The sequence below is a fragment of the Dasypus novemcinctus genome, chromosome 7, assembly GCF_030445035.2.
Source record: "Dasypus novemcinctus isolate mDasNov1 chromosome 7, mDasNov1.1.hap2, whole genome shotgun sequence".
NCBI classification, from domain to species: domain Eukaryota; kingdom Metazoa; phylum Chordata; class Mammalia; order Cingulata; family Dasypodidae; genus Dasypus; species Dasypus novemcinctus.
The window spans coordinates 87,200,418-87,215,442 of NC_080679.1; the positions used below are offsets into that span (position 1 = coordinate 87,200,418).

At 39.5% G+C, this 15,025-nt stretch overlaps 1 protein-coding gene across 2 annotated transcripts in view; it reads left to right on the forward strand.

Annotated features, from left to right (window-relative positions):
- The window catches only part of DPP4 (dipeptidyl peptidase 4), an 84,410-nt gene extending 79,063 nt beyond the window's left edge, over positions 1-5,347 (forward strand). For both annotated transcript variants that reach the window (XM_058300753.2, XM_058300754.2), the window contains exons 24-26: positions 2,098-2,170; positions 2,434-2,507; positions 4,072-5,347. In XM_058300753.2, the coding sequence (XP_058156736.1) occupies positions 2,098-2,170; positions 2,434-2,507; positions 4,072-4,173 (249 nt within the window). In that variant the 3' untranslated portion in view covers positions 4,174-5,347. The remainder of the gene's footprint in view (positions 1-2,097; positions 2,171-2,433; positions 2,508-4,071) is intronic.
- Positions 5,348-15,025: the final 9,678 nt, after the last annotated feature.

Below are 15,025 nucleotides of genomic sequence, written 5' to 3' on the forward strand. Positions count from 1 at the left end.
CACAGGGATGTTGCGAGGAGCAAATGGAATAATGATTTTATACATCCTTTATGATGCTTAGCATAGTGCCTGACATGGCGTTAGCATTCAGATGTTATTATTATAGTATGGTGCATGGGCTGAAAGTGGGCAAAATAGATTTTAGTCAATTTCAGAATGAGACTATTTTATTCCACCTACCCCAGCTCTTCCTACTTGCCCCTGCAAAACTGGGACTGAATATAGTAGATGGTATGCAATCAGCACTTAATAATTTCTTTCATTTATTTATTTAATTTAGCACTGTGTATTATGCTAAGAATAGAGTAATGAACAATGCAAACAGATCCCTTTTCTCATGGAACTTATGGTTTAGTGGGGGTTATAACAAATAAATATTGATTGACTAGCTGAAAAAAAGAATGAATCAATGAATGAAGGGATGGATGGGTGGGTGGGTAGGTGGATATATACATAGATGGATGGATTTATTTGGGTTATCTCACTGGATAAAAAGTGTCTTAAAGATAAATAAGAATGTGGATTTTAATGAGTCCTAGGTGGTTATTGGGAAAGTTCATAGGGGTAAATCCTCAATTTGGATCAGAAACACAGTATGGTCAAGATGAGTGGGAACTAACTTGAACATGAGTGGGACAGCATTTGCTTTTAGCTTTCCAGGACAAGGTAACCTTGGGAGCCTCAGTCGACTGAAATATTTTGAGTAACTCTGTCCTGAAAGTTGTAGACAGACTGTCTCTTCTCCAGACAAACACCATGTCACAGCATTCTCAAATCATCATCATCCATTTTAACTTCTAAACAACAACAAACAAACAAAAAACTTGTGCCATGTCTGTTGATTCCGACTTCAGTGAGAGAGCAAGAGGAGTGATTCTTATTCTCATATTACAGAAAACAAGACTCAAGAGTGTCTCTTGTCTCCCAGCTCACTGATGTTGGAGCCGGGACTAAAATGCACTCTGACCTCAGTCCCACCCCCTTCCTGCCAGCCCACCGGGACTACCATCAAAAATCTTAAACTGGTGTTAGCTACAAAAATATCTGTAAACCACAAACCTTGGTTCTCATAAAGTTGACTTGAATTCATCAACATGCTGCAGGACTAGCTGGCTGATCCATAGATGTTAAACCCTGCCCAATGCATAACAAGAATATGCATTGGGCTAAAGAAGACTAGCCCAACCCCTTGCAAAAACACCATACCATCTATGAGGCATTAGCTATTTGCCTCCCAACTTTGAAAAAAATCCCAAATTAAGATCAGATGACCAGTTCTATGCTTTCAAAGGCTTTCTCCATCTAAGACTCCTGAACTTATCTTAGAAACCCTACCCGATGCCTGCCATAGAGCAGTCTTCAAAAGCTGACCTCCCAGTTTTTTAGCCTGTTTCTCTATCTGCTTTGGGAATGACGTGGTCATTCCCCATAGCAGTATTTCCCCCTATGTAGAATGAAGCAGACAATAAGCCTACTGCTTTTCCAATGCCATCCTTGATCTTTCTCACCCTTTTTCCCTCCCATATGTTACATTTGCCTAGGTTTTAAACATCTGTTCTGAAAGAGGTAATATTTACTTTTCATTCAGAGCCTAGCAATGTGGACCAAAGTTCACATGACATATTGCAGAGTATGTTTAGTTGCAAATGCTATGTACAGGCTCTTTGAAATGTAGCATGTATGGCATCATGTGACACATGGTTGCCATGGCAATACACTTTTTGGCTGAACTACAGCATAAGCCCATGGAACATACATTGCTAATATGAGACTATGCCCTGTGCTAATGCAGAGGACCCAGCCAATCTGGGATCTGGGACTCAAGGGGGGTTTTGCATGCAGCCCGGGTGGCAGGTGCCCACTTCCTGCATGTTCGGGGAAGACATGGCATTCTCCCTTTGCAGTCCTGTCTCCCAGGCACAGGGCATGCTGTGCATTCTGCCATGCAGGGAGACAGCATTTGCTTGAATATCGGTTTGCTATATTTTGTATCAAAGGGGGCCCCAGCTGAAAACATTTTATTTTGTAAACTGAAGTGAAAAATCAGTTTATGGCAGATCCTTTTTTGAATAATGACATTCTTTTTCCCAATTCCAGAATTCAACAGTCATGAGCAGAGCTGAAAATTTTAAACAAGTTGAGTACCTCCTTATTCATGGAACAGCAGATGGTGAGTTTCAGTTAATTAGACTTTTTAGTATCACAGACAGGTTTGCAATTTCACTACTGACAAAACAAAAGCATGAGGGGCAAGACTGTTACATTTACTTCAATAAAACAGTGTTGCTTTCCACAACTCACTTGTCTTGGGCTAAATGGGATGCTGAGTCCTAGAACTTCAGACAGTCCCTTTCTTCTGGTGCTTTTCCCATGGGCTGGTATCAGAAAAGGGAAGCTGCTATTAGCTACTTTGTTTCCTTTCTCTCCCTGCAGATAACGTTCACTTTCAGCAGTCAGCTCAGATCTCCAAAGCACTGGTGGATGCTGGAGTGGATTTCCAGGCAATGGTATAGCAAAACTTTGTGCCAAGGGGAGGGAAGTGGTTGCTGGGGCTGTGGTTCCAAGAGGTCCCAGGAGACAGGGAAGGAATAAAACAGGTTTTTATTTTTCCAATGCAAAGTCAGAGACGTGATTAACCTTGAACCGTACACAGAGTAATATCCAATAATATTAGAGAGTTTGGGATAATACTACATATCCTAGGAGTGTTGAGACACCACTCTCCTATCCATGCGATTGTGCAGTCTCTCCTTTGCGTATTTTGATTCAAAAGTAATCTCTTACGCAGTAGTGTGTGGCAGAGTAATTCTAAAGTGAAATCAGCATGATAATAGTTCTGCTCAAATATGAAAATCCATTTCTGTCTAGGATATAGTACTAGCCATTCTAACAACAGTGGGATATTAATAATTAGCATTCTTCAGCTCTTGCCATTGCCACATTATCTTTTGTGGAACAACCATGGCAATAAACAATTAGGCTTGTTTTATTAAGTCAAAAATGACTAGAGCTGTTATTGCCCAACCAGACTGAAGTTTCTGGGTATTAAGTCAAATTCATTTTCTGTACTAGAGCTTTCAAGATTAAAAGGAAAAAAAGGTATGTGTGTATGTATGTGTTGCACTAAATATTTTTTTGTGTGTAAAATGCAGTTTTCTTATGTTTTGGCTAGAAAACCCTGCTTTCCCCCCACTGTCTTCTAACACGCATGCTTTGCCCTGTGCTCAGTCCAAAGGCTGCCCACTGTAGAGGAGTGGAACAATCATTTGGATACTGAGAAAAACTGGCATATATCCTTTGACCAGATTCTTATATGAGTTTGAGGTTTATTTTTCCACTACTCAAAGAAAAGACACAGTACTTTAGGCAATTTTTAAAAGTTTGTTTAGGTCTCCAATATATATATTTGTCTAGCATGACTTTTCACTTGTGTAATATGATATTAATTGATAATTTTTTTCCTCAGGTCATAAGCTCTTTCTACATCCATGCCAGAGTATGCCAGATTAAGAACAAAAACAAAACAAAACTGCCAGTGAAAAATCTAATCACTCAAGATAATGCATTTGACTTTAATTAAAAAACCTAAGTAAACATACATATAAAGCATACATGTTTAACATTGAAGTGGATTTTTCCAGAAAAATTGCTTAAAAATTCATTTATTTTAATGCAGTTTATTTTACCACAGTGTAAAAAAATTTGAAAAATGATAACATTTAATTAAAACAAGTGGGCACAATGGTGTCTTTTGAGTCAAATTTGAAAATGGATTTGGGTATTTTAATTAGAATTTACATATCTTTAAAGCACTATTCAGTGAAGCAAATTCATGGTGAGTTCTCTTAGTACCTGCAAGGGAGAATCAGAGACTTTTCAGGACATAACAACACGCCTTGGGAAAGCTCTGGGGGAAACTAGGCACCCTCTTGATCATGTTTCAGTTTATAAATTGTTTCAAGAATAAAACACCCTGTTTTATAGCATAGTGCTTGTGTGGGTTCATTTGAATTGATTAAAAAAACCACAACTACTGAATTCCTAATTCTGATCTTTTTCTTCTCTCCCTAGTGGTATACCGATGAAGACCATGGAATTGCTAGCAGCACGGCACACCACCATATATATACCCACATGAGCCACTTCATAAAACAGTGCTTCTCTTCACCGTAGCATCTCAAAACAGCCTTCCACTTAAAGCTTATTAAAAGCCATTTTTGTTCTTGTTATCTCAAAACCACATTGTCAAAATGATGATCTTAAAGAACATGCACTCAAATCAAGAAATTTAAGGTAACCTTTGTACCCAAATTTCATTAGCTATAGACCTAAATTGGGACTTCTGTCTCCACAACAGATTATTGCTTTATAGAAGTCTAAATTATTCAGTCAGATTTTATCATTTAAAATCATTTCCACATTAGCTGCCAAAACAACATCAACCAAAAAAACATGAATTGTTTCATGTGAGCTTTGAAAAGGTTATCTGGACAGCAATTTCTTTTTTCTAACTGGATGAGTCCAAATCTTGTTCTCTTCTTTTAAAGGGAGGACAAAATGTAGGCAGTGATGTCACTGAGGCAGGGGCAAGAAAAGAGAGGGGCAGGCAGAGAAGAGAGGATATCCACCTGACCAGACTACCGCCAGCACCCGACAGAGAAGTATGCTCATAACCAGACTGGCAAAGTTTTCTGAGAAATACTATTCAAGCAGCTTCAGGAAATCATATATGCAAAGCATTGACTTCTGAGTAAAACCACAGCAGCTGAGTAGACTCCAAGGAAATACAAGGGAAACTGCGAACAATGCAAGGCCCCCAGGTGTCAGCTACGGCTATAGGTGCTACAAAAACACAGCAAAGGTGATGAGAAAGCATTTTTAATGTGCTCTTTAAAAAAAGACTGATGTTTCCTAGTGATAGAGGCAGCCTGAACTGTGACGTGAACACATCAGCTTGGCCTGTTAAAAGATGAAAATATTTGTATAGCAACTCCTAATTTGGGAGTCCTTGTATCAATTTTTATTTCATTTCTTTGAGCATCTTAATTAGCAGTATTTCAAGTTCTTGGGCTCATTTTACAAAATTGAAAATAAACAGAATGCTATGTATTATTATCCCAATTTTACAAACTGTGGAATTTCCCTTGGACATTTAATAAATGTGCCTTCATTTTTTTCAGAGATAATGAGTTGTAGCTTGAATCAGACTTAAACCACACTGGTATATGGACACATTTATCTAGAAAAGTTCTTGTTTATTTTGTTAGCTCTCCCAGGCTACCTTGTAAACATGGAAAGGGCTCAGCTTTTGTAAAAAAATTTGATAATAAAAATCTATTAAATTAAATAGTTTGTACTGGTTTTGTCTAACATATACACAAATTCTGTTATCTATGCATATAACTTTTGGGAAAATAAAGCAATTTAATTATTTATGTAATACATAATTGATCATTTTATTCTAGGGAACTATGATGATGCTCATATTATTAGAACATATAATAACAATATCAGCTTAGTGGCTCTGATGGCTCAGGAAGAGTACAAAAAAAGAGTCAGTCACTAAGTGTTTAATCATTTTTGGCTGACAAACTATAATAATGAATGTGGGGTGGCAGACTTGGCCCAGTGGTCAGGGCGTCCGTCTACCACATGGGAGGTCCGCAGTTCAAACCCCGGGCCTCCTTGACCCATGTGCAGCTGGCCCATGCACAGTGCTGATGTGCGCAAGGAGTGCCCTGCCACGCAGGGATGTCCCCCACGTAGAGGAGCCCCACGCACAAGGAGTGTGCCCGCAAGGAGAGCTGCCCAGCGCAAAAGAAAGTGCAGCCTGCCCAAGAATGGTGCCGTACACACGGAGAGCTGACACAAGATGATGCAACAAAAAGAAAGACAGATTCCCATGCCGCTGACAACAACAGAAGCGGACAAAGAAGACGCAGCAAATAGACACAGAGAACAGACAACTGGGGGTCGGGTAGGGGAGAAAGGGGATAAAAATAAATAAATCTTTAAAAAAAATAATGAATGTGATGGACCCAATTATAGGAAGCATAGATTTTAGATCCAGAATTGATCTAGCAAAGCATGTCCAGATAACTGAGGAAACATACATTTTTCAATTATTTATCAAATGGCCTTTTAAAAAATTGAATTTACTAATTTTTTAGTTTCAGACTATTTGCTAGATAAAGTAATCTTAGGTGAACTACCACCTAAAAGTCTAAAATATAAGAAATGGAAAAATCTATCAATTAAAAAATGAGACTCTTGAGTCATGCATAGGAATGGAGAGAGGACTGTGAAATTCAACTTTAACTTTATTTTCAGAATAAACCATCATTAGATTCCAAATCCCATTTATCCATTGGAATCATAAACTGACCTTCAAACCTGTTGGGCTCTTACCATAATTCTATTTCTTGATAGAGTTCAATCACCTTCAGTAACCCAACCAATCTGTGCAGTTGTGTATCCAGAAAGAGTAGTTACATGTGGTACGCTCACATCCTAGACTGCATGAATAGTCATAAAAGCAAATTAAACAGAAATTCTCCTTTTATTGTAACTTGAAACCAGATATTGTATAGTATAAAAACTATAATCTAGGGAAGTGGATGTGACTTAAGCAACTGAGCTCCCGCCTACCTCATGGGAGGTCTGTGGTTCAGTTCCCGGTACCACTTAAAGACAACTGCAAGTTAGCACAATGGGCAGGTACAGCAAGTTGACTCAACAAGATGATGCAACAAGAAACACAAGAAGACAAATATAATGAGAGAAAGGACAAGGCAGGGAGCAGAGGTTCCTGGTGCCCCCTAAAGAAGATGAGCAAGACAGCAAGCTGACACAACCTGATGATGCAACAAGAGACCAAGAAGAAAAACATAATGAGAGAGACAACAAAGCAGGGAACAGAGGTAGCTCAAGCAATTAGCACCTCCCTCTCACATTGGAGATAGCAGGTTCAGTTCCTGGTGCCTCCTAAAGAAACAAAGAAGACAACAGACAAAGCAAGTGCAAACAACAAGAGAGAGTGGGGAGAAAATAAATATTAAAAAAATAGAAAACAAACCTATAGGAGAACCAGCAAGATGGTGGCAGAGTAAGTTGCTCCTAGAGTCAGCTCCTGCGACAGGGCAGTTAGTAAACACCCAGAACTCTCTGGAGCTAGCTGATGCACCTGTTTGGGGGCTCCAGGAGGCCAGAAGAGCATCCTGCAACATCCTTGAAGGAATGGAAGGAGAAGATTGCCCTTCTGCAGAAAAGACTCATGAGTAGAGTGCTCCACACCCTGGAGGCCAGTACCCATCCTCCACCAGAAGCACAAGCCACCTTGGGAGCTGTTCTGTGACTGGAATTAAAAGCTCCACTTCCCAAAATGGGGGAGGAAAAGGAAGTTGGGCACCAATTTCAGCTACTGATGAGTAAATTCAGCAGGCTAAAGTATAATCCTGAGAACAGCTAAAGTTTGAGCCTGTCCAAGTCAGTAAGAGGCCGGGAGCCACCACCTTAACTCCGCACCTGGCACAAGGGAAAGTGGGGCAGACGGAGAATCCCCGTGCTGTTGGGGACTGACTTCTTCCTTCCATCCAGGTCAGATTGCAGCTCCACCTAGGTCCAAGTGCTACCTCTAGCAGGGAGGAGGTTGCAGGGACCAACGCCAGCCTCTCCAGTAAATTACTGGCCAAGCTGTAGAGGCCAGTGATTATCCTCCTCTGGTGGCACGAGCTGCCCCAGAAGCTTTTCTGTGGCTGGAAGTGGAAGCTCCATTTCTCAAAAACAGGGGAGAAAGAGAAGATTGGGGAAGCGGACTTGGCCCAATGGATAGGGCATCCGCCTACCACACGGGAGGTCCGTAGTTCAAACCCTGGGCCTCCTTGACCCGTGTGGAGCTGGCCCATGTGCAGTGCTGATGCGTGCAAGGAGTGCCATGCCATGCAGGGGTGTCCCTTGCACAGGGGAGCCCCACGTGCAAGGAGTGTGCCCCATAAGGAGAGCTGCCCAGCACGAAAGAAAGTGCACCCTGCCCAAGAATGGTTCCACACACACATAGAGCTGACACAGCAAGATGATGCAACAAAAAAGAAACACAGATTCCCAGTGATGCCGATAAGGATAGAAGTGGTCACAGAAGAACACACAGCGAATGGACACAGAGAGCTGGCGGGGGGGGAGGGGAGAGAAACAAATAAAAAAATAAATCTTAAAAAAAAAAAAGAGACAGTTGGCCACCGATTTTGGTACTGATTGGTAGACTTGGCTGCCTAAGATATAACCCTGGTAACACTGGGGTGTGAACCAGCCCAAGTCAGAAAGAGGCCAGTGGCTGCCATTTTGACTCCACCCCCAGCATGAGGGAAGCTGGGCTGAATGAAACTCTCAGTGACTGTAGGAACCAGTTTCTTTCACCCAGATCAGCATGCAGCCCTAGCCTACGCTTCAGCCCCACCCCTGGCAGGGAGGAGGCTGGTGGGCCCTGCATCAGCCTATCCAGGTAACGGCAGTTAACTTTGGCTGGCACAGATTGAAAACCAGAAGTCTACTGGGGCAATTGCGGTCATCTTAGAACTGCACTGCAGAGATTGCTGCCCACATCTGCAGCTCCATCCCTGCCCCAGTCAGGGAAGAAAGGGACGTGAAGCTTCATCAGTCTCTCTGGGCAGTCTAGGCCTGCACAACTTGATTATTCCACACAACTGTGACTCTGTCCCTACCCCTGGCAAAGGAGAAAGTTGGAAGAAGCTTCATTGTTCCAAAGGTGCAATGAGGGCAGCTTGAGCATCTAAAGCTTATAGCACCAACTACATGATTGGCTTCTACTATACAACAAGCAAGGGAAAAAGGGCAAGAAGCCCTAAACTAAAGAGAAAAACTGCAACCAGAATAAATACCCTAGGAAGCCAGATGCCAAGACACCAACCAAAAATCACAATCCACATCAAGAAACAGGAAGCTATGGCCCAGTTAAAGGACCAAGATAAGCCTCCAGATAACATAAAGGAGTTGAGACAACTAATTATAGATGTTCAAACAGATCTCCTTAATAAATTTAATGAGATGGCTGAAGAGATTAAGAATATTAAGAAGACACTGGATGAGCACAAAGAAGAATTTGAAAGTGTACAGAGAAAAATAGCAGATCTTATGGGAATGAAAGGTGCAATAAATGAAATTAAAACAACATTGGAATCATATAATAGCAGATTTGAGAAGGCAGAAGAAAGGACTGGTGAGCTTGAAGAAATGGCCCCTAAAAGTGTACATACAAAAGAACAGATGAAGAAAATAATGGAAAAAATTGAACAAGTTCTCAGGGAACTAAATGATAGCAAAAGCTGTGCAAACATATGTGTCATGGGTGTCCCAGAAGGAGAAGAGAAGGGAAAAGGGGCAGAAGGAATATTTGAAGAAAAATGGTAGAAAATTTCCCAACCCTACTGAAGGACATAGATATCCATGTCCAAGAAGCACAACATACTCCCACCAGAAAAAATCCAAATAGACCAACTTCAAGACACATACTAATCACAGTATCAAAGGCCAAAGACAAAGAGAGAATTCTGAAAGCAGCAAGAGAAAAGCAATTCATAACATGTAAGGGATATCCAATAAGATTAAGTGCTGATTTCTCACCAGAAACCATGGAGGCAAGAAGACAGTGGCCTGATATATTTAAGATACTACAAGAGAAAAACCTGCAGCCAAGAATCTTATAACCAGCAAGATTGTCTTTTGTCTTTCAAAACTGAGGGTGAGATTAGAATATTCACAGATAAACAGAAACTGAGAGAATTTTGAAGCAAGAGACAAGAATTTCAGGAAATACTAAAGGGTGTGCTAGAGCCTGAAAAGAAGACAGGAGAGAGGCTTGGAAGAGAGTCTAGAAATGAAGATTATATCAAGAAAAGTAACTAAAATTGTCAAAAGTGGTGAAAATAAAATATGACAGATAAAACTCCAATAGTCAGGAATAAAATTAAACAATGACATAAAGCGCTTGTATTCAGAAAACTGCAACTCAATGTAAAAAGAAATAAAAAAAGGTCTAAATAACTGGAAGAACATTCCATGCTCATGGACTAGAAGACTATTATTAAGATGTAAATTCTACTCACATTGATATATAGATTCAATGCAATCCAGATAAAAATTCCACCAGCATTAAAGAAAAAATTGAAAACACGATCATCAAATTTATTTGGAAGGGTAAGGGGTCCTGAATAGTCAGAAACATCATAAAAAGGAAAAGCAAACCCTCATCTTCAGACATTAAATCGTATTACCTAGCTATAGTGGTGAAAGCAACATGGTACTGGCTTAAAGACAGACACAATAGACCAATGGAACCAAATTGATGGTCCAGAAACAGACACTCACATGTATGGTCAAGTGATTTTTGACTAGCCTGTCAAACTCACACAACTCGGGCAGAATAATCCATTTAGCAAATGGTGCTGAAAGAATTGGATATCCATAGCCGAAAGAAGGAAAGAGGGCCCGTATCTCACACCTTTTCCAAAAATTAACTCAAAATGGATCAAAAACCTAAAAATAAAAGCAAGAACCACAAAACTTCTACAAGAAATTTTAGGAAAATATCTTCAAGATCTGGTGGTAGGTGGTGGATTCTTAAAGGAGATAAGAGAATTACTGAGTGGACTACTGATATTTAATGTATGTAGAAGTTTTAATTAGGTTTACTGTAAAAGTGTGGAAATGGATAGAGTGGATGGTAACACACAGTAACAGCTAGTTTATAAATGGGAATATGACTGAAAATGGTAGTGTAGGTATGCAAATGCCAGTTGACAGAATGCTAGAGAATAATCTAGGAACTGAACAGCACAGTAAACCAAGAGATAGATGAGAATTGTGGTCATTGGTAAAGATGCAAGAGTGCTCTTTGTGAGCAAATGTGTATCACTACTGCAGGGTGTTGGGAATGTGGAGAAGCATGGGAAAAATACAGCTGGAGTGACCTATGGACTGTGGTGAATAGTAATAATATAATATTCTTACATCCATGCTAAAGATGTACTGTGTTGGTAATGAGGCAGTATGGAAAATGTGAGCCAAATGTACACTATGGACATGGTAACAATCAGATGATATTATTTTATCCATAGCAAATGTTCCACCACAGTGTGGTGTGTTGATGGAGGGGTGTTGTTTGGGAATTCTGTACATGTGCATGATTGTTTTATAAGTTCACAACTTCTGTCATAAAAAATATATTTAAAAAGTAATAATAGCGTGGGTTGGGGGAAAAACTCACCAAATGTATGATGAGGACTATGATTAGTAGTAAGATTTGGACAATATTCTTTCACAATTTCTAACAAACATCTCACGACAATGCAAGGTGTTGGTGGAAGGTTGATGTATGGGAACCCTATATGATGTTATGCATGTTTGCTTTGTAAGTTCACAACTTTTACTATACACTTAATTGTTTATGTATGTTTATATATAAATGATATAAAGACAATAATAGGGTTGGTTGGGGGAAAATACTTTGTTTAGCAGTAATATTTTGACAAACGTTCTTTAGTCATTAGTTAAAAAGGTTTAACAACAATGCAAGTTATTGGTGGTAGGGTGAGTTATGAGAGGCCTGTATGATGTTATATTGTTTGTTTTATAAGTTCACAACTATTATTACACACTTATTGTTTATGTACGTTTATGTATGAGTGATATGCTTCAATAAATTAATTTTTAAAAAATTTTAAAAATATAAATTCATTGTTCCTTTAGTTTCTAGATATGCTAAACATTTTCTCTATGGCCCAGAGATAATCAAAAGCCCAGTAAATGTATTTTGGGCAGAGGAGGCTGCAAATGATAGGAATGTGACTGAAGTCAAAATAGTCTTCATTTGATGCTGATACCACAAGTTTTACTCTCCAGTAAGAGTTTTATACTTCCTAGAAAAAGAATGTAATTGACAAATTAATCTGAGGCTAAATTTGAAACATACAGGAACTAATCATACCACTACGATGTGTAGACTTGTCTGCCATTGAAAGCTGCAGCCTGTGCAGGCATGTGGATGGGTGGAATGTCTTTCATAAATGACCTTTTAGAGTGCACCCAGCACCAAGGGATATATATGTGAATGGAAAGGAGAAATGGTTCACATCTCTTCTATGGATACAGGGTTTGCTTTTTTAAGTTACTATCAAGAATTTTAGAAAATAGTTTTAAAATTTATTTTTGAACAACTTTTATTGGAAGCATTTCTGAAAATGATTGCATACCTTGGTGCGTTCTTAAAAAGTAGACACATAATGTAATTCAACCCAACCAAGCTGACTGAGAGCTGCTACCATAAAGATAATGATCACATTAGGATGTATGTCATTCTGGATATTTTCTGTTTCCCTTTTCATTCACAGGCGGTCACAGAGGCTACGAGTGCCACCTCCTGGCATTTGCTGCTTTTCTCTAAGAATTCCAATTTATAAGACTACTAGATGTGTACACTATTGAAGAATCAATAAGCTCTAAATGAAAAACATTCCAAAACCTAAGAATGTTTATTTTTTTTCCTAGAAGAAAGTAAAAGAATTTAGTTGTGCCAACTTTGTGACAGTTATTTCAGCAGTGTCTGAGAACCTCTTTGTATATGTCCTGGGATATCTGGAGTGTGTATTAGACTGTCCGAGGATTACAGATGGTTGACAATGAGAGAGAAATGGTAGTAATAAAGCAATAAGAAAAAAATCACAGCAAGGTATTAAGAAGACCAACATTATGCTCAGCAAGAATTTATCATCTTTATATACCTTTCTCTGGCAATGTTAACATTTAAACCCCTTAATTTGAAATAATAGAAAGAAATAATTTGCCGACTGCTTATTGAGAAGAACACCTTTCCGTTGCGCACAGACTTTAAGCTTTAACAAATTCAAAGTTCTTATTCTGCACAGTCTTTCACCTGAACCATCACCCCAAGTTTGCCAAATTCTTTAAAAAGCATGTGTGAGTATGGTGAGACATATGACCCACCAAAAAAACCAAAATCCCTAACTATTTCTTTGAGCATCTCCTATCTAAAGTCATGATATTTGTGACTCATGAGAGAGAATTTCTCTGGGCAAGTTTGTTTTTCAATGTTAGAGAAGCTAACACACTGAGAAGAAATGTTGTTCCTTTTACCCAGACTCTGGTTACATCATTCAGAGTGATTATCCTGGCAAGGAGTAAGGAGCTGGTCATGGCACACAGCACACCTCCTGGAAGGTGCACTGAGCGCAGCCACGTCAGGGGGACCCAGGTCAGCATCTCGGCAGCACCACTCACCAGCGGGAAACTTCTTAAAGAATGTCATTTAACCGATTTGGATGCTCCCCTGCCATTTCCTATTTTGAAAAAAGTACATCACCACCTACCTTACATCGCTGTGAAGATACAGAGATAAACAGATGATTCCTGGCACTGGGTATGCCCTTCACCTAGATACAGCGCTCTGGCTCCTTCTCCTGCCTTGCTGACTCCAGAGACTGCATAGGTTCTTGCCTGAGCTGAGGTGTGTGTGTCCTCAGCTGCTGGGTACCTGAAGGTGCTCAATAAATAATTGCTTTTATTTCAATAACTGGCAAGTCAGTGAAAACCCTTAATAAAAAGGGGCAGCATCTTCTGATATGTTTTACTTATGATTCTGTCAACAGCCTTTGCTGCCTGGCTAAAGAGAAGAGCACAGAACTACGCTTTAGAGAACTACAAAGGAAGGGTGAAACACCATTCCTGCCTTCACAGAGCTTATAAGTAAATGGAAGAAATAAGTCACATGGCAGAAACCTATGACTAAAAACACACCACATGGCAAAACACCTAGAAGCAACGTGAAGCTCCCAGTAAGAATGAATGGGAGGAGAAGGATGCAAGGGTAGGCAGGGGGATGAACGCACAACTATGTAGTTATACCAAATACCATTGAGTGTACACTTTGGATGAACAGTATGCTTTATTAATATGTATCAATAAAATTGATTTGTTAAAAGGAAAAAAAAGAGAGAAAGTGTTCTTTAGACTCCGTTGAGCCAACCATTGGCTGAATTTTGTGCTACACTTAGATTGATGTAATAATCTCAGGTCCACATTGATATCTTGCTTTCAGTACATTTGTCTAATACAAACCAAAACACATATATTCATATATACAGGAATGTTCTGCATTTTAGAAAGCTATTTGAGTCTGGAGTTACTTATTATGTGCCCAAGGAGATGCTTAAACCTGCTTGGTTTCAGTCAAAACAGAAACTAAAATAACACTCATGCAGAGTTTGGTTTGATCATCTGAGAGTCATCCTGGGAGCAGTGATGAACAGCACTCTAAATCCCCAGGGAAATGATTCCACTCCTTCTTCACTACATTCTTTACTGTGCTTTCAGTACATGTCCCCATTACTCAAACCTCTTAATGGATAAAGGTCAAATGTTCTAGAGTAGAATTTAACATCATTTACAATCTTTCTCGCATTTGTGTTTTTACTTTTTCTTACAGGTCTCCACTCCCCTCCTAACACTCCATCTACCATTTCAGGCTATTTTCTTGGTTCAACTATGCCATACACCAACCAAGTATGTTTGGCCCAGTTACACTATACACCATTACTGTTCATTTTCATCTTTATTTCAATACTGACATGTCTTTGAGAATTTTGGCAGTTCCTGGAATAGATTTTCTTCCCCATTTCCATCCTAATTATAGGCTTTCTTTTCTATAAACTTGTCCCTGCATTCTGCCCCGCTCAAAGTTAATCACCATTTTAATCATGCCATCAACTCCGTACCTCTCACACTATATTACAGTATATATCCACTCCTCACCCCCTCAAAAGCAACGATCATGGTCCTAGTTCAGCAAAAAAAAAAAAGTACATCCCACCATACTGACAGGAACTGAATTAGAGAGACAATTGGGTCAGTGAACTGCAGCTTTCTATAGAAATGAAGGGTTACCAGAAATGTTTGAATACTGGGGCTTCCTCAAAGGGATTGGCTATAGCTGGCCTCT